The 22,589-nt window shown below is 34.9% G+C and overlaps 1 protein-coding gene across 1 annotated transcript in view; it reads right to left on the bottom strand.

Moving 5' to 3' along the window:
* Positions 1-22,589, bottom strand: part of LOC143239286 (beta-alanine transporter-like) — a gene marked incomplete in the record, with an annotated part of 92,337 nt that overhangs the window by 13,916 nt on the left and 55,832 nt on the right. Inside the window, 2 exon segments of the mRNA XM_076480212.1 lie at positions 2,121-2,275; positions 18,080-18,183. Coding sequence (XP_076336327.1) covers positions 2,121-2,275; positions 18,080-18,183 — 259 coding nt within the window.

The following is a 22,589-nucleotide window of genomic DNA, read 5'->3' on the forward strand; positions in this document are numbered from 1 at the left end:
TGTCTCAACTATTGTTTGTTTTTTCTGAGTGTCCTAATCACTGCTTTTTATTGAGTGTCTCAACTATTGTTTTATTTACTGAGTGTCTCAGTTACTGCCTTTTATTGAGTGTTTCAACTACTGTTTCTTACTGGGTGTCTCAATTGCTGTTTTTTTTTTTACTGAGTGCCTCAACAACTGTGTTTTTACTGAGTGTTTCAGCTACTGTGTTTTTTACTGGATGCCTCAACCACTGTTCTTTTACTTCAGGGATGATTTACATGGGTCATGTATGACATGTTGTCTTTTGTAACTACATCTTATATCTGTGTGAATGTCTGCTTGTTTTGTTGCTGACATTCCACGATGCGTGCACACCAACGACTGGAATGTTGTTTGATTAAGTTTATGAGAAATGTAATTAACCTTTTTTATTATCCTGCATTCTAATTAAAGCGGATTCGGTTATCTATTTCTAGCTACAGTCTTGACCAAAATGTCTGCATATTTTAAAACAAATAAGATCATTATTATTGAGTTAGAATACAAATACACTTAACGTTGTGAAACTGAAACATTCATATCATATTAAAAAACAATGTACGTAATTTGAGTAATGAGACAGGTTCTATGGACATCATGAGCGATTTACTAGAACAACAAACAATCTTATGAGGCATCTGTAGAAACGTGTAATTGAAGTGTTTTATCCATCACAACTAAACCTTACCAAAATACATATAATGACAGAATATATCATTAAATTATTATAAATATCATATGTAAATATCGTATCAGTTCACATTAAACATTCAGTTCTTTGTTGTCTCTCCCCATACTCTAATAATGCTGTCGATGAGGTTATTGATGTAGTCCATCGTGACTTTATCGCAACTTATCTCTAGAAGGCGCTGCAAGTCGGTTACAGTAGCTGATTTCTGGTTGTGATTAGTATTTTTCTGCTCAGTTTTGTCCAACAGTTCTTAATGGGATTACACCTGGAGACTTTGCTGTCTATGACAATCTTGTAACGTCCCCTTGGTGGGGATAATCCAGTACTGTGAGAAATGGCATTGTTATCCTGGAATCGAAAGTTATTGCCAAGCCTTATCCTAGCAAGTGGAAGAAATATCGTTTACGTGTGATGCCTGTAGGAGGCGCCATTGATGTTTCCAGCTTATTAAAGCTGATGGTAGGCTTTGTATTCGTCGTTTACCTGGAAAACAGATGAGGGAAAACTGGTTTTCCTACAGAGAACATACAGGAGATGGTGCAGTACATGTTTGGGCAGCTCTTCATCATGGTGAAAAGCTTATCTTCAAATCGTCTTACTGATAGCCTTTCTGGCAATAATACTCTTGTTTGGTTAGTTTTCTTTTGATTGTTCTTCTGGATACCGTGGAATGAATGTGTTAATGCCATTCCTGTCGTAAGACTTCTTTGGACCTTGACTGTTAACCCCATCAAAACACAGTCATCTCGATCAGTAGTATTTGGGGGTCTACAAATTATTTTTCTGAAACAATGTTTTCTATAATCCGATGACGTTTCACGAGTATGGTTGCGGTAAACTGAGGGTACCTGACTGGTCTGACAATGTTCGTTTGCCTCATACCATTTCCAGACAGTCAAACAATTTGACACCTATAACCTCTTGCATGTAGCGAGACATGACTCTACACCAAGCACAGAGGTATTCTTTGAATAAAACGTTGATATGTTTCGAAAAATATTATATCGAAAGTACAACCCTTTATATAAAGCGGATGCGTGTGTGTTTTGACAAACAACTTACACATACTACTACACATCGTACCATACCTTCTTTCTTATTACTTGACTATTTACTCAGTTAATGTAACATCAATGCAGAACAGTATGTATACATGTGGGTCAAGACTGTAGCTTTACGTCACACCATACGGAGAACCTACTATAATTTTTTCCCAATATGCTATATTTGGTGTGTTTGGGGCGATTCTGCAACGTCACATCTTCTTCGATCTGACGGTAGATCTTTTACAGCATTAAAACATAGTTTACTAGAGGAGTCAGGGGTGTTTGTACATAAGTGTTCAGTTTATGGTACTTTTATCATTATCCACTCCGACAATACGATCCACACTCGGTTTAAAGCTTACCTAAGGCCGAAGGGGAAGCCAGCACCCCCGGCACTGTCATTCCCATGAAGAAACGAAGAACAGTAAAGGATGAAAAATCTGGCACGAAAGCTGTTACCATGCCAACCACACACTGGGTTCCTAGAAAGGCGAAGAACGGCTTTCTTCTTCCGTACCTGGAGTACAGAGACAAGAGATAGAAATATCTTAACAGGTTACTACTACACGTTATTGGAAAAAAAACGGATATTTTCGACAAATCTGTCGCTTCAGATTCAATATCTAGTTCGAACGTTTTTATTTATGTTGATTTATTTTGGGAAGTTTTATTGAAAGATGGAAGAAGGGCTAGTATTTAGTTTATATAAGTTTGGACAGAATTGTTGTTTTTCAGACAGAAATATCTTCAAGCACTTTGAAAAGTTGAAGTTGAACTTTTGTTATTTAGTTATTGATAATACTTCAAGCATACAGAAGAAGGACCACAAATGAAGATTTTGCCGGAATATTTGAACGTGATATCAAACCCCTACTTTGTTTCTTGATTCAAACGCAAAGATCTTTCTACACTAACAAAACTACAAGTTTTCAGTGGAGAAAGAACGTTTATTTTAACTTAAACACAGAGCTACACAACGGGATGCCTGTGCTCTGCCCACCACGGGTATCGAAACCCAGTTTCTAGTGTTATAAGCCCCCAGACATACCGCTGGGCCACTGGGGGTGGGGTGAAGAAGAAAGGACGAAAAACGTTTACTACGAGGATACAATTTTCTTGAAGTCCTGAAGAATAAATATTCTAAAAAAATCAATTTTATATCAATCATTCCTTGTCGAAAATCTACCTGACATATAATAATGGCCCGGCATGGCCAAGCGTGTTAAGGCGTGTGACTCGTAATCTGAGGGTCGCGAGTTCGCATCCCCGTCGCGCCAAACATGCTCGCCCTTTTAGCCGTGGGGGCGTTATGATGTTACAGTCAATCCCACTATTCGTTGGTAAAAGAGTAGCTCACGAGTTGGCGGTGGGTGGTGATGACTAGCTGCTTTCCCTCTAGTCTTACACTACTAAATTAGGGACGGCTAGCACAGATAACCCTCGAGTAGCTTTGTGCGAAATTAAAAAAAAACAAACAAGCATATAATAATAACTAACAATTCGTTGTATTTGACACCAAATCAATTTTTTCCGCATAACATCTGACATCTTTCACTCTGACTTCCACTTGAGATTTAACAATTTTCATTCCAATGTACGCTTGACGTCAAATCATTTTCACTCTGAGTTCTGTCTGACATCTACCATTTTCACTCTAATTACCACATGATGGATTATCATTTTCTCTCTGATTTCCGCTCAACATATAACCATTTTCACTTTTATTTCCGCTCGAGATATAACCATTTTCACTCTTATTTCCGCTCAACATATAACCATTTTCACTCTTATTTCCGCTTGACATATAACCATTTTTACCCTTCTTTCCGCTCGAATTTTCTAACCGTTTTGTTTCTGCATAACGGGTCTTGAGAGAACTCACTGTTAGCACGTATCTCGTTCATAAGTTAGAGAAACAACTCATGAGAATCGTGTACTTACTTCAGTAAGCTGTTCTTTTATTGTATTTGTTTTTAAAAAATACTCACAGATAGTTAATATATGTTTAACCACGCGTGTTCATGAACCAGGAATGCCAGCTGTTACTCCACTTTGGGTTCTCGTTTAAACTGAATTTCTAAGTTATTCATGTGTTCTATTTTGTCTTCTCTGCTGTTGTTATAGTAAATGGAGATACAAACACAACGTGATAAGGCTGATTATATTGATTATTTCAAAATATAAATTGATTTGAGACAGGATTTAGTGATGAGAAATAAACATTAAAAAATAATTCAGCACCATCTTGTGTTATTGTTTGATTCAGTTTTTTTAGGGTTAGCAATTTTAATATAAGTAAGTACTGTTTGAAGAATTAGTTCAGCGGTTTCCATAGTTTTAAGTTTAAAAAACAACATTTGGGTAAACTTGTATTGACCGTAACGTTTAGTTTGTAAATTTTGTAACATTCATCCGAACACCGAACACTGTTCCAACTAGATACAGAAGTGGTCACATGGTCTCAAAATTAGCAATCCTGTACAAACTTGAAACACGAGTCAACCCATAACGTGAATACACCGTGCTTGTCACGTATTGTGAGCACATGACTTATAAATATGTTACAAACCAGCCAACAGTAAGAACACTACGTTTGTCACAAGCGAGCACAATCAAAACACAACACCACAATATTTGTCACGAGCCAAACGAAACCGTGGTCAAATTACAAACGACGTTTGCAGCGAACCAACCTGTATCGAAAAACGTACCATACATTACTCTTATCAACGTTTGGCAGCTATAATGTACGTGATAGGGGGCTCTCATACATCATTTGATTGATTTTGTTCTATACATCACTCTAACTTCTTTCTAGTCGATAACGCAATCCATTCTTACGTATTGAAGACAATAAATTTGTAATACATTAAATTTTTATTTAGACTTAAGCCTTTTCGAGAGAAATCGGTGATTTCTCATCTTCATCTGATGCCCTGGAGGACTGGCGAGCGAGATCTATAGTATAGAACACAATTTGTTTTACTGGAATGTAAGATATTTTTACACGAAACTTATATGAAAAACATTCTAGTTTGTAGGTATGAATAAACCGAGGTAAAATGTTTGAAAAGTATAAGAAACGAACATTCAAGAACACGATGCAGAACAGAATCTATGGGAGAACGGGGAATTCGAACTCGCGACCTTCAGATTGCGAATCAAGCGCCCACTAACCAAAAGTCCCTTCCGGACTTTCTTTAGATGTAATCACTTTCAAGCGTATACGCATTTCACTAGGAAAACAAATCGTTGACGGACACATTTCTTAGGGACGAGAGTATAAACGGGTACCTGATTGTAGGGGGCATTGCAGGTTGATCACCAGTCTTTTAGCTTGGTCATCCAGGCAGGCTTTCATTTCGATGAATGGAATATTTCTAGGTGTTGCTGCGACGGTCAGTTGATAGTCTAAATTAATTAATCTAAACTATCAACTGACCTGCTGCATTCAACCATACATTTATGGATTCGTACAACGTAACATCAGTTAACTTAATAGTAAGAACGACAAGGAAAAGAAAGTCCGTCACAAAAAGAAACTAGATAAAAAAAGGGGTCAACAAGAAGAAACTAGATAAACCAAGGTGTCAACAAGAAGAAACTAGATAAACTAAGGTGACAACAACAAGAAACTAGATAAACTAAGGTGTCAACAACAAGAAACTAGATAAACTAAGGTGTCAACAACAAGAAACTAGATAAACTAAGGTGTCAACAACAAACCTCGTAATTAACAGATCCGACTGAAAATTAAACAATAAAGAAATACATCTACTTAACAAAGGACTCAACTTCGCAGTAACGCCTAGAAATATTCCATCAATTGAAATGAAAGTCTGTTTGGAAGATCTAGCTAGAAGACTGGTGATCCATTCTACAAAAACTGAAAACACCAACAAAACAACCACCAGAAAGAGGATAACTTTGACAACAATTCCACTGACAACCAACAACCTGTCTTTCCAGGTAGAACTGAAAACATCTATCTCCCTGAAACATCTCAAAACAGTATCTTTAACATATATGTAAAAACGGCTCGTTTGGGTTGAGAAATATTTTACGTAGAGGAGCGAACAACGTTTCGACCTTCTTCGGTCATCGTTAGGTTCACAAAGAAAGAAAGTGGTAACTGACCGGAAGCTGACCACATGTTTGAAAAGGGTTGTGTAACTGAGTGTCGAAATGTAGAGGGCGGTGTTAGATGTTTTAATATATAATTTTATATTAGTTATTATATTATTTTTAATATAGGTATAAAGGTGTTCCTTTGTATTGGTTAACAATATATACAATATATATTTTTTTCTACAAGTGGGTTTTCTCGACATCACCGATTAGTATCTTTAACAACTTTTTCAAATAATTTTCAAACACAACTATCAACACAATTTCACAGAAAAGAGATCTAAAAAACAACCTCACACTAAAAGATATTAATTCTATAAATAACTTAAAACAAGACAACATCAAAATTCTAGAGGTAGATAAAGGCAATGCTATAGTTATAATGAACGCTAATGAATATATTCAAAGAATGAACAACATCTTGTCAGATACAAACAAATTTAAACTACCAAACACAAATCCAACAAAAACACATGAAAACCAGTTGAACAAAATAGTACTACAAATAAAAAAACGCAACACAATCTCAGAAAACATTTATTCTTACCAACGAAAGACCGACTCACCATAACTCTACGACACCCCCAAACCTCACAAACCTGATTTTCCACCCATAATGTCGACCTACGAATCATTTAACTACAACCTCGGTAAGTATATAGTGTGGGAATTTTCTAAATATGTAACATCAGCCAGATCCTTTTTCAAACATTCTTTTAACTTTAAATATATTCTTAATCAACTAAATCATAAAGTCTTAATGACCAGTTTTTATGTAATCTCTCTCTTTACAGAAGTTCCAATAACTAAAGCCTGCAAGACAGCTTTAGAACTTTATATCCAAGACCCCAACCCATTGATACACATCCCCAGCAACCAATTAGCAACCCTTATAGAATTCACTACCACCAAAACTAACTTTATGTTCAATAACCAAAACTACCCACAAATAAATGGCCTAAGTATGGGGAATTTCTTCACCAGTTCTAGCCAACATTTTTAAGACAGATTGAATCACAAGCGATCAATTCAGCCTTACACCCACCACTGTACTGGTACAGGTATGTTGATGATACAACTGTTGGATTCACATCTAGAGAACACACAGCTAGCTTTTCAATCACGTTAACTCGATACACCCCAACATTAAGTTCACGTGTGAACATGAAAATATTAACCAAACAGTATTTCTTAAACTCAAAAACACTAGAACTGATACACAATTCAAAACAGAAATCCATAGAAAAATCACCCATACTGGATTATACATTCCCTGGGATATCAGCACGTGAAACAAAACAAAACCTCAACATACTAAGAAACCAAATAAACACAGCCACAAAACATTGTTCACCAGATAAAATTAACGACGAATTAGACATAATGAAACAATACTTCATGAACATCAACATATTTTTTTCAAAAAACCGAGGAAAAAATTATACGTACAAAACTAGACTAACAAACAACAATAAATCCCAAGATACAACAGACTACAGAACCTTATACTGCTGCATACCATATGTTCCTGACATCAGTGAAAAAATAACCAACATTTGGAAAAAACTTATAACAAAACACAACATTCCAGTAAACACCAAATTTATTCAAAGATCAGGTACAAAACTAAAGTTCATACTATGTAAGAACTACACTGACAAAACACAACACTAACATAATTTATAAAATACAATGTAAAAACTGCCACGACTTCAAAATCGGAGAAAGAAATAGAAAAATGGAAATCAGACCAAAAGTACACACAAAAATACACCTTCAGACGTTTTTGAACACTGCAAATCAAATAAACACAACATAATGATATTAAGTAGGTAAACAAATATAAACAAACGTAAAATCAGAGAAGCTCTACTTATACAGCAACTAAAACCAATATAAATGAGCATCTTTATATCTATACTAATTAATAACCTAACATCCACCTGCAACGCCCCCTACAATCCGATACACCGTTTATATTCTCGTCCCTAAGACGTGTTCATCAACGGTCAAATTCAAACTCTCTCTTTCTTAACCTGAAGATGACCTAGGAAGGTCGAAACGTTTTTCTCTGTTTATCAATAAAAGTGTTAATACCCATACCAGCCGTACTGAGATACAATTTTATTTCAAGTGCGTTTCTCGTCATTAAGAATACATTTAGTTTATATATAAAAACAGGCGTGTGAAATTTATGGAAAAAAATGTTATTTCTCTTTTGTAAGATATAAATTCAATTAAGAATGAACGAGTTGCGGTTGTTCTCTTCGGGCTGTTTGGGGTGGGGGAAATTTTCACTGTCGGAAGGCTTTTCTCAAAGCACACCCGAAGTAAATAGAAATAACCAGTCTGAGACACGCTCTCTTTACGCCCGAGAACGCCGCTGTAGACGGGAGGTCGAAGTTGAGATAAAAATTCCCACTATATCCAAGTTGTAAAAGAACAGGACATCGAGAGGTTAGGGTTATTTAACTGCCGCCATCACTTGATTTAAACTGTTGTCTTTACAGAAGTCGTTCAAACTTAAACTTCACCAACCTAATGCCTAAAAGGAAAATAATTGGGTGCTTGTAACCCTTCTAGGTCTACAACAGATGTTCCAGTACGTCATCGTAATTGGAGTGACTACCGCGAAATTCCTTGTCCTCTCGGCAGGCCTCGTTATTAATATTCAAAGAAAATACGACAAAACGTTTGAGAGATACCACAATGAAGAGAAGACCGGCTGAATCATATACAACTTAAAATAATGAGTTGCTAAACCTAGTAAGCATTGCTTCGCCTATATTTCAGTTACTGTTTAATTAAAGTGTTCCAATTTTAACACTAACGTAATATTTATATGGGCATGTAGATTGCAGAACCAGGGTGAACTGTTTAACGAAACACATGCTGAAATAAAATGTTAAGATTTGGCAGTCAATAATGAGAAATAAAATGGTTTGCTTGTTTTGAATGTTGCGCAAAGCTACACGAGAGCTATCTGCACTGGCCGCTCCTAATTTTGCAGTGTCAGACTAGAGGGAAGGCAGCTAGTCATCTCCACCCACCGCCAACTCTTGGGCTACTATTTCACCAACGAAAATGAAGATTCACCGACACATTATAACTTTAAAGGGCGAGCATGTTTGGTGTGGTGGGGATTCGAACCCTCTACCCTCGGATTACGAAGGTAATTAAGCATCTGGCCACGCCAGGCCGATAATAAAATATTAAGATGTAACAGTCAAGTTATGGGAAACAAAACGTTGAGATGTAACAGTCTAGTAACAGGAACCAAAATGTTAGGATGTAACAGTCTAGTAACAGGAACCAAAATGTTAGGATGTAACAGTCTAGTAACGCGAAACAAAATGCTAAGATGTAACAGTCTAGTAATAGGAAATAAAACGCTAAGATGTAACATTCTAGTAACAGTACACAAAATGTTAAGATGTAACAGTCTAGTAATAGTAAACAAAATGCTAAGATGTAACAGTCTAGTAATAGGAAATAAAACGCTAAGATGTAACATTCTAGTAACAGTACACAAAATGTTAAGATGTAACAGTCTAGTAATAGTAAACAAAATGTTAAGATGTAACAATCAAGTTATAGGAAACAAAATGCTAAGATGTAGCAATCTAGTCATTGGTAACAAAATGTTAAGATGTAACAGACTGGTAATAGGAAACAAAATGCTAAGATGTAGCAATCTAGTTATTGGGAACAAAATGTTAAGATGTAACAGTCTAGTTACGGGAAACAAAATTTTAAGATGTAACAGTCAAGTTATGGGAAACAAAACGTTGAGATGTAACAGTCTAGTAACAGAAACCAAAATGTTAGGATGTAACAGTCTAGTAACGCGAATTAAAATGCTAAGATGTAACAGTCTAGTAACAGGAAATAAAACGCTAAGATGTAACATTCTAGTAACAGTACACAAAATGTTAAGATGTAACAGTCTAGTAATAGTAAACAAATTGTTAAGATGTAACAATCAAGTTATAGGAAACAAAATGTTAAAATGTAACAGACTGGTAATAGGAAACAAAATGCTAAGATGTAGCAATCTAGTTATTGGGAACAAAATGTTAAGATGTAACAGTCTAGTTACGGGAAACAAAATTTTAAGATGTAACAGTTAAGTTATGGGAAACAAAACGTTGAGATGTAACAGTCTAGTAACAGGAACCAAAATGTTAGGATGTAACAGTCTAGTAACGCGAAACAAAACGCTAAGATGTAACATTCTAGTAACAGTACACAAAATGTTAAGATGTAACAGTCTAGTAATAGTAAACAAAATGTTAAGATGTAACAATCAAGTTATAGGAAACAAAATGCTAAGATGTAGCAATCTAGTCATTGGTAACAAAATGTTAAGATGTAACAATCAAGTTATAGGAAACAAAATGTTAAAATGTAACAGGCTGGTAATAGGAAACAAAATGCTAAGATGTAGCAATCTAGTTATTGGGAACAAAATGTTAAGATGTAACAGTCTAGTTACGGGAAACAAAATTTTAAGATGTAACAGTCAAGTTATGGGAAACAAAACGTTGAGATGTAACAGTCTAGTAACAGGAACCAAAATGTTAGGATGTAACAGTCTAGTAACAGGAAATAAAACGCTAAGATGTAACATTCTAGTAACAGTACACAAAATGTTAAGATGTAACAGTCTAGTAATAGTAAACAAAATGCTAAGATGTAGCAATCTAGTTATTGGGAACAAAATGTTAAGATGTAACAGTCTAGTAATAGTAAACAAAATTTTAAAAATGTAACAGACTGGTAATAGGAAACAAAATGCTAAGATGTAGCAATCTAGTTATTGGGAACAAAATGTTAAGATGTAACAGTCTAGTAATAGTAAACAAAATGTTAAAATGTAACAGACTGGTAATAGGAAACAAAATGCTAAGATGTAGCAATCTAGTTATTGGGAACAAAATGTTAAGATGTAACAGTCTAGTTACGGGAAACAAAATGTTAAGATGTAACAGTCTAGTTACGAGAAACAAAATGTTAAGATGTAACAGTCTAGTAACGGGAAACAAAATGTTGAGTTGTAACAGCCAAGTTATGGAAAACAAAATGTTAAGATGTAACATTTTAGTTCAGTGTTTTTGCACCACAGGTCTATCACAGCTATGTTGCTTCGCCGCAGAATATCACTAAAATAAATACAGAAATGAAGACTCACGTAAAATTCAGTTACAAATCGTAATGTAATTTTGTTGTATTGGGTTGAGGAATAATTCGTGAGCGTTTTTTCAAGTTAAAAAAATATATTCATAAATGAAACGCTTTCGCAAAATATTTCATGTCATTTGGTAGATCATTTTTTGCTCTAATAGATGGTGTGTTTGATTTTCATATGTCTTTAATTTTTGCTTTCATTTTCAGCTCATTAAATTGAATGTTAAGTGGACAAAATCGAGCATTTTCGACACCATCTGCTTTTCGCATTTAATTTCTTGCAATTTCGTTTAAAACAATGCATACTATATACCTAGGTTTTACATGAAATAAAGTATCATAATAAATGTTTTGGGTGTAATGTGTTCATGCATTGAAGTATTGTATAGTCTTGCATGTAATGCTTGAATGAAATTATTTTAAAACGCTCACGAATTATTCCTCAACCTAATATATACAATTTATTGGTCCGTGACAGTTGAGGGAAATAGCGAGCCGGTCTACGACAGTGTAGGGAAAGAGGGAGTCAGTTCGCGAAAGTTTATTGAGAAAACAAGCTGGTCCCTGGTCGTATAGAAACAGTTATACTATTAAGTTTTGGTAGTTTAAACAAGTGTCCCCGATTAAGGAAGTAATATGGTCAGGGTTAAGAGAACAAAAGGTGGAGATAACTAAAGGCTTCCATACATTATTTTTGTTTGAATATTCGTGCCTAACTAGCTACGCCAGGACTATCTGCGTTGCCTATCCTTAATTTAGCAGTTAAAGACTAAAGGAAGGCAACCAATCGACAAGCACCAGCGTCAGCTATTGGGCTACCATTTTACTAACAAATAGTGGGATTGACTGTCTCATTACAGTGGTTCTCCCCGAGCATTTTCAGCGTCGGGATTCGAACCAACGACCCTTAGATTGCGAGTTAAGCGACCTAATCACGGCTATATCAGGGCTAGGAGGTGAAGTAGAGGGAATTACGAAAAACTGGTTGTTCCAGACGTCCCACTGAGGAGTACCAAAACTTTACCCTAATTTTAACTAATAAGCTAGAGAGAGAGCAGACATTGAAAAGCACCCACCGCCTACTTTTATAGTGAGATTCCATCGTCACTTTTTTAACACAATCATGGCCTCAAAATACAACACTCGTTTTTTATTTTTTTTATCACTAGGGAAATACTGAACCAATGAATCTCAACTGGGCACACACTAACCGCTTGTAGTGTGATATAAGAGTGATTAGTATCCAATTAGTCGGTTAGACAACAATAGACAAAAAGTTGGCGGTGGGTAATTTGATTAGTTGCTTTTCCCCTAGTCTATCAGTACAAAACTAGAACAGCCAGAGAAAGTAATTCTTGAGTAGTTTAGCACAAAAATCGATAAAGAAACAAAAATAATGTAATTCCCTCTTTAACTTAAAATCAAATAAATTATATCTTAAACGCTGACATGGTTCAAGATGAAAATGATAACTTACAGGTTTAACAGTCCTCATTAGCAAACATCAGAATTTTGATGATTAAAAAAACAGGGTTACGTAGACAGAGAACAGTTTCTTCTAACTCTAAACGATCAGATTAACGCAGATTTTTCAGGGTTTATAAAAACCTTGAAGTTATTTTTACATTTCTTACCAGAGTAATTACTCGCTACTATAAAATAAACCCTCAGAAGTATTAACCAAATTCCTCAAGTAACCATGGACACAAATAAAGTCAATACAGATCCTTGAAACTAAAAACTACAAAATTCGGCTTTGAGGTCCAAATTAATGGGACCGTTTGTACTTTAAATTATAATCTGTTCGAGACAAAACTAAAAAAACATACATACTTTATGGTCATTTACTGAACGACTTTTGAGGATTACGTTCTGAGAAAAAGTTACTAATTTATTTCCTTATTACGTATTTGAACTGCAACATATTTAACTTGAATACAACTCTTTGTGACGAGTTCCAATTACGAACTCTGTTCACATGGTCGACGAATACTCACAAAATCTCCCCATCCTGTTCTTTCTGATCGATTTTGAAAGGTTTTTGTTGAATACCCTCTAGTATCACGTAGTCATTATTGGAACGTTTTGACTTTTTAATTCAGCCGACATAACCATATTAAACAACGACTACTGTAGACTACCTGTAGAGCACTACACATATTACATACAAAACAACCGCTATATTAAACTACTACTATAGTAGACTACCTGTAGACCACTACACATATTACATACAAAATAACCGTTATATTAAACTACTACTATAGTAGACTACCTGTAGACCACTACACATATTACATACAAAATAACCGCTATATTAAACTACTACTATAGTAGACTACCTGTAGACCACTACACATATTACATACAAAACAACCGCTATATTAAACTACTACTATAGTAGACTACCTGTAGACTACTACACATATTACATACAAAACAACCGCTATATTAAACTACTACTATAGTAGACTACCTGTAGACCACTACACATATTACATACAAAACAACCGCTATATTAAACTACTACTATAGTAGACTACCTGTAGACCACTACACATATTACATACAAAATAACCGCTATATTAAACTACTACTATAGTAGACTACCTGTAGACCACTACACATATTACATACAAAACAACCGCTATATTAAACTACTACTATAGTAGACTACCTGTAGACCACTACACATATTACATACAAAACAACCGCTATATTAAACTACTACTATAGTAGACTACCCGTAGACTACTACACATATTACATACAAAACAACCGCTATATTAAACTACTACTATAGTAGACTACCTGTAGACCACTACACATATTACATACAAATCAACCGCTATATTAAACTACTACTATAGTAGACTACCTGTAGACCACTACACATATTACATACAAAACAACCGCTATATTAAACTACTACTATAGTAGACTACCTGTAGACCACTACACATATTACATACAAATCAACCGCTATATTAAACTACTACTATAGTAGACTACCTGTAGACCACTACACATATTACATACAAAACAACCGCTATATTAAACTACTACTATAGTAGACTACCTGTAGACCACTACACATATTACATACAAAATCAACCGCTATATTAAACTACTACTATAGTAGACTACCTGTAGACCACTACACATATTACATACAAAACAACCGCTATATTAAACTACTACTATAGGTAGACTACCTGTAGACCACTACACATATTACATACAAAATCAACCGCTATATTAAACTACTACTATAGTAGACTACCTGTAGACCACTACACATATTACATACAAAACAACCGCTATATTAAACTACTACTATAGTAGACTACCTGTAGACCACTACACATATTACATACAAAACAACCGCTATATTAAACTACTACTATAGTAGACTACCTGTAGACCACTACACATATTACATACAAAACAACCGCTATATTAAACTACTACTATAGTAGACTACCTGTAGACCACTACACATATTACATACAAAACAACCGCTATATTAAACTACTACTATAGTAGACTACCTGTAGACCACTACACATATTACATACAAAATAACCGCTATATTAAACTACTACTATAGTAGACTACCTGTAGACACACTACACACTATATTACATACAAAATTACATACAAAATAACAACCGCTATATTAAACTACTACTATAGTAGACTACCTGTAGACCACTACACATATTACATACAAAACAACCGCTATATTAAACTACTACTATAGTAGACTACCTGTAGACCACTACACATATTACATACAAAACAACCGCTATATTAAACTACTACTATAGTAGACTACCTGTAGACCACTACACATATTACATACAAAACAACCGCTATATTAAACTACTACTATAGTAGACTACCTGTAGACCACTACACATATTACATACAAAACAACCGCTATATTAAACTACTACTATAGTAGACTACCTGTAGACCACTACACATATTACATACAAAAACAACCGCTATATTAAACTACTACTATAGTAGACTACCTGTAGACCACTACACATATTACATACAAAAACAACCGCTATATTAAACTACTACTATAGTAGACTACCTGTAGACCACTACACATATTACATACAAAAAAACCGCTATATTAAACTACTACTATAGTAGACTACCTGTAGACCACTACACATATTACATACAAAACAACCGCTATATTAAACTACTACTATAGTAGACTACCTGTAGACCACTACACATATTACATACAAAACAACCGCTATATTAAACTACTACTATAGTAGACTACCTGTAGACCACTACACATATTACATACAAAACAACCGCTATATTAAACTACTACTATAGTAGACTACCTGTAGACCACTACACATATTACATACAAAACAACCGCTATATTAAACTACTACTATAGTAGACTACCTGTAGACCACTACACATATTACATACAAAACAACCGCTATATTAAACTACTACTATAGTAGACTACCTGTAGACCACTACACATATTACATACAAAATAACCGCTATATTAAACTACTACTATAGTAGACTACCTGTAGAGCACTACACATATTACATACAAAACAACCGCTATATTAAACTACTACTATAGTAGACTACCTGTAGACTACTACACATATTACATACAAAACAACCGCTATATTAAACTACTACTATAGTAGACTACCTGTAGACCACTACACATATTACATACAAAATATTAAACAACCGCTATATTAAACTACTACTATAGTAGACTACCTGTAGACCACTACACATATTACATACAAAACAACCGCTATATTAAACTACTACTATAGTAGACTACCTGTAGACCACTACACATATTACATACAAATCAACCGCTATATTAAACTACTACTATAGTAGACTACCTGTAGACCACTACACATATTACATACAAAATAACCGTTATATTAAACTACTACTATAGTAGACTACCTGTAGACCACTACATATATTACATACAAAACAACCACTATATTAAACTACTACTATAGTAGACTACCTGTAGAGCACTACACATATTACATACAAAACAACTGCTATATTAAACTACTACTATAGTAGACTACCTGTAGACCACTACACATATTACATACAAATCAACCGCTATATTAAACTACTACTATAGTAGACTACCTGTAGACCACTACACATATTACATACAAAATAACCGTTATATTAAACTACTACTATAGTAGACTACCTGTAGACCACTACACAACATACAAAACAACCGCTATATTAAACTACTACTATAGTAGACTACCTGTAGAGCACTACACATATTACATACAAAACAACCGCTATATTAAACTACTACTATAGTAGACTACCTGTAGACCACTACACATATTACATACAAAATAACCGTTATATTAAACTACTACTATAGTAGACTACCTGTAGACCACTACACATATTACATACAAAATAACCGTTATATTAAACTACTACTATAGTAGACTACCTGTAGACCACTACACATATTACATACAAAACAACCGCTATATTAAACTACTACTATAGTAGACTACCTGTAGACTACTACACATATTACATACAAAACAACCGCTATATTAAACTACTACTATAGTAGACTACCTGTAGACCACTACACATATTACATACAAAACAACCGCTATATTAAACTACTACTATAGTAGACTCCCTGTAGACCACTACACATATTACATACAAATCAACCGCTATATTAAACTACTACTATAGTAGACTACCTGTAGACCACTACACATATTACATACAAAATAACCGTTATATTAAACTACTACTATAGTAGACTACCTGTAGACCACTACATATATTACATACAAAACAACCACTATATTAAACTACTACTATAGTAGACTACCTGTAGAGCACTACACATATTACATACAAAAACAACCGCTATATTAAACTACTACTATAGTAGACTACCTGTAGACCACTACACATATTACATACAAAATAACCGCTATATTAAACTACTACTATAGTAGACTACCTGTAGACCACTACACAATTACATACAAAACAACCGCTATATTAAACTACTACTATAGTAGACTACCTGTAGAGCACTACACATATTACATACAAAACAAACCGCTATATTAAACTACTACTATAGTAGACTACCTGTAGACCACTACACATATTACATACAAAATAACCGTTATATTAAACTACTACTATAGTAGACTACCTGTAGACCACTACACATATTACATACAAAAAACAACCGCTATATTTACTACTATATTAAACTACTACTATAGTAGACTACCTGTAGACCACTACACATATTACACACAAAACAACCGCTATATTAAACTACTACTATAGTAGACTACCTGTAGACCACTACACATATTACATACAAAATAACCGTTATATTAAACTACTACTATAGTAGACTACCTGTAGACCACTACACATATTACATACAAAACAACCGCTATATTAAACTACTACTATAGTAGACTACCTGTAGACCACTACACATATTACATACAAATCAACCGCTATATTAAACTACTACTATAGTAGACTACCTGTAGACCACTACACATATTACATTCAAAACAACCGCTATATTAAACTACTACTATAGTAGACTACCTGTAGACCACTACACATATTACATACAAAACAACCGCTATATTAAACTACTACTATAGTAGACTACCTGTAGACCACTACACATATTACATACAAAACAACCGCTATATTAAACTACTACTATAGTAGACTACCTGTAGACCACTACACATATTACATACAAATCAACCGCTATATTAAACTACTACTATAGTAGACTACCTGTAGACCACTACACATATTACATACAAAACAACCGCTATATTAAACTACTACTATAGTAGACTACCTGTAGCCAATATTTATCCATTTCTTACTAGGATACTAACATAGAATATAATACCTCAATACGTACTTGTGGGCTACAAGAAGACACAGACACTGTCCAATAAAACATCCCAGAAGAAACAAGGTCATGGTGAGGGTTGCGAGCCAGCTCTGATCACATACTAAGTCCCACTGAAAAAAGATATTAGAAAACGTTTGCATATTTTTGTACAAACACAACAATTAACAATAAAATAACTATAAATGTTTATCAAACATGTTACTGATAGGATAGAAGAAAAAAACTATGTTCAAACAGATAAACTAATTACAATAAACGCCCTTTTATTTTTCATATCTCCTTTGCATTATGGGTAATTTCATCAAGATGGCGGTCTTTGATAACAGAAGAACAACGTTCTTTTTATTTGCACGTGTCAAAACACAAATAAGAATTGCATTAAGTGACCATGACCTTTTAAATAAGTGACCAAAGAATTAACTTTTATAGATAAAATAACACAACACACTGGTACTGGGTAGTCTTGGTATTTTGAACTTGACTAACAAACTAGTGGTCAAAATTAAACGTTCAGATTCCCTAATTTTCAGGTACAGCTCACCATAGCCTGGAACTACTGACCAACAAAACGAAAACTAGGCGGCAGCACTCGTTAGCAGGAGGACATTGTCCGGTTCTGAATGGATAGATTAAGTGGTTGTCATCTCATTACATACTCAGAGCTGAAAGCGAAAAGCCTTCCGAGCTTTACTGTAGATCAAGCCTTGTACCCTTCGATCTGCGTTCAAGCATGCTATTTGCTAGGCCGCGCCTGGCACACAATAAGATTATTGAAAATGAGGTTTCTAAATTTTAATAAAATATTTATATCTTTTAAGAACTTTTAACGAATACTAATAGGGTTCGACGTGACCTAGTTGTTAGTTGACCCCTCTTCTTGAATGTTAGCAATAAAAGCGTGAAGGTAAAATTCAACTATTTACTCAGGAAAGAGTAGACCAAAAGTTGGTGGTGAGTGCTGTTGACCAGCTGTCTTTCTTCTAGTCTATCATTTCAAAATTGTTTGTTTGTTTTTTGAATTTCGAGCAAAGCTGCATGAGGGCTATTTGCGCTAGCTGTTCTTAAGTTAGCAGCGTAAGACTAAAGGGAAAGCACCTAGTTAGCGCCACCCACCGCCAACTCTTGGGATACTCTTTTATAAACGAATAGTGGGATTGACGGGGCTATTTGCGCTAGCTGTTCTTAAGTTAGCAGTGTAAGACTAAAGGGAAAGCACCTAGTTAGCGCCACCCACCGCCAACTCTTGGGATACTCTTTTATAAACGAATAGTGGGATTGACGGGGCTATTTGCGCTAGCTGTTCTTAAGTTAGCAGTGTAAGACTAAAGGGAAAGCACCTAGTTAGCGCCACCCACCGCCAACTTTTGGGATACTCTTTTATAAACGAATAGTGGGATTGACGGTAACGTTATAAGTCCACACGGCTGAAAGGGCGAGCATGTTCATTTCAAAATTAAGAACGAATATACGCAAGGTCCACTATGTGTAACTTTGCGCAAAAAATATCATTAAGACAACTTATCAATCAAAACTTGATTATTCATTCATTTAAAGATATTATTGGCTATATCTTGTCAGCTAATCGGAAACAGACGGAATTAGTTCCTCTGATGTAGCAGGAAGAAAATAAGAAATAAAAATAGTGAGAAATATACGTGATGTACGAGAAATAACTGTTTGTTTGAAGTTAAGCACAAAGCTACATAATGGGCTATCCGTGCTCTGCCCACCACGAGTATCAAGAACCGGTTTATAGTATTGTAAGTCTGCAGACATTCCGCTATGCCACTAGGGGGCGTGAGAAATAATATGCGTCCTATTAATATTCGTGTATTTTCACCAAGCGTCAGTTCAACCAATACGAGATGAGAATTCATATGAGCAATTATTACCAACAGTACATTTTAAACACACTTCACTTTAAATAAAACGTGTAATGATTATTGCGAATTTTTATAACACACCATCAGTATGGAAAGACGCATCCGTAACATCGCACGTGCTATTTTTAATCTCTTTTGCTTAAAATGATTATCTTTCTATCCGCAATGGATGAAACGAAAGTTATCTAGAGAACTGAATTCGTTCTCGGTTTCATAAAAGGTGCGTGAACATGTATTACTGTACGCAATACTCTGAGCTCTTGTCCTAATGGACTTAGCCAGGAATAACGTGAACCTACCACGCCGGGGAAGAAAAACCTCGAATGTCGTTGTGATTGTCACGTCGAGTGAATAGAGGAGGTCTTGTCTGGATCTTTGGTTTTGTTATCAGTAACAATAACTTTTAAATGTTATTGTTTTTGTGTCAATGATGACGCTCGTTACATAAACATGTATGCAGAACGTTAATATGACTGAAATTAAACACGTAAAAACTGTTAAACCAATCGTTTTATTTAGTCCGTTGACATAGTAAACTTATAATGCACTCTGTTAGTTAAACTATAAGCCATCTTTATTGGTTTGTTTAGTAAATTTCGCGTTAAGCTATCTGCGCAAACCGTCCTTTATTTTGAAGTGATACACTACAAGGAAAGCAGCCAGTGAATGCCAACTCACGAGCAATTTATTACAACAAATAATGGGATTGACAGTCACATATTAATGTTCCATTTCCCGGCAGAATGGGCGAACATGTTCGATGACGGGATCCAAATGGGAGTTGAATAACAGACCAACAGGCCACACCAGGCATATCCCTTTCTGCAGAGTTTAAATAATAATTACAGCCTAAATCTTACGCGGCAATGAAAAATTGTAACTACTTAGGCTACCATGACAACTGGTTACTACGGTGATTTCTCTAGAAAACTTCTACAGAAAGTATTTTACAAAAACGAAACGAATTGAACAGATATACTGTTGAAACGCTAGGCCTAGTTCTTCCCTTGTGTATTGTCATTTTTGGGTTAAGTTCTTCTTGGATTTCCGTACAAAAAGAATAAAAATACAAAGATATAATCTTTTGTACGGACACAATATTACTAGTTCTATTTAATAGGTATTTCTAAATGGTTCATCAAGAAGTTACGAAAACGATTGTCTGTAGATGGCGCTGTAATACAGCTTCTGTCTAAAATAACCAAAACACGAATACGAGGTTTAAAAGGTGCCAACTTGGAAGAAAGTTCATAAAAAATAAAGATGGATAAAATCAACAACAATTTCCTACACTTAATAAAGAAAAACACTCAGTAAGTATATACTGTTTTCTTTTAAAGCTTTGACTGTTTTCACCGACCCTAATTTCAAAATTACTGATGGAGTTTCGTTACTTCTGGCACAACTGAATAACCAACTTCTTGTCTTAGCAGCTACGAAAAGCTAGTTTTCGATTTTTTAGAGTCAAAGAAGAAAGAAAATTAGGTTTTTCCTAAAGGGATCCATAGTACAACAAAAACGCAGGGATACTGGAGCGATGAAGTATGGCAGGAGATCAGTTGCTAAGAATAAATAAATCGATTCCTGGACTTCTAACGTCACTAAGGGTGATAAAACGGTAAAGTAAGAGTGCTGAACACTAGATTATCACAGAACTCTAGCGTCCTCTGTGGAGAAAAACGCTGACCCATGAAACACGAATAAGTAGGTTCTGTAAGAAAAGGAACTTCATATAAATGGAGTTGACAAAAAAGATTCTAAGATGAGTTAGTAGTGACTAACAAACTGATAGTTGTAAAATGCATTATTTTCAGTTGCTTGATACACTGTTTTTTGACTATTACATTCTTATGCGTGGTTTGTCCTGTACACTACAATCACTTAAACTGATTCACAAGGCTTAACCCTAACTTTTCATTATCGTTACGTAGAATGTAAGAATTGTTTAATGGTGAAGTGTATCTGAAGAGAAGAGCACAGTGTAAGGGCTAACAAAGTCGATAATTAAACGAGTTTCATACATTTTTTTTTCTTAAATAATAAATTAATTCCGTCTTCTCTTTTTCCTCACTCCCACGTTTCAAGGTGGAGCTGGGAGAGTCATTAGTGAAAGATTTTGTAATGTAAAACTAGCAGCCTTTTTTATTTTCTTTTGTCGATAACACTTTCCTTCGTTTTGTTTTTTTATGGAAGACACTTCCGAGATCTGTTACCAAGTAAATGGAATTTGGTGATCAAAGAAGTAATTACTGTTTCCTGCCGCAAGATGTCCTCACAGATCAAGCTCTGGTTCTTTGACACTACGTAAGATCTCATTACGTCACTTGTGGTAAGTCCAATAAGATCTTGTCATCATTTTCTGAGTATAAATAGTGTATAGGTTTGCAGAATTATTTGTTTGGTTTCTTTTGGATATTGCGCAAAGCTACTCGAGGGCTATCTGCCCTAGCCGTCTGTAATTTAGTGGTGAAATATTAGAGGGAAGTAAGCTAGTCATCAACACCCGCCATCAACTCTTAGACTATGCTTTTATCAATGAATAGTGGAATTGACTGTCACCTTATTACTCTCCCATGGTTAAAAGGGCGAACATGTTTAATGAAACGGTGTTTCAAACCCGCGATCAGTAGATT

This window comes from Tachypleus tridentatus, chromosome 13, assembly GCF_004210375.1.
Source record: "Tachypleus tridentatus isolate NWPU-2018 chromosome 13, ASM421037v1, whole genome shotgun sequence".
NCBI classification, from domain to species: Eukaryota; Metazoa; Arthropoda; class Merostomata; order Xiphosura; family Limulidae; genus Tachypleus; species Tachypleus tridentatus.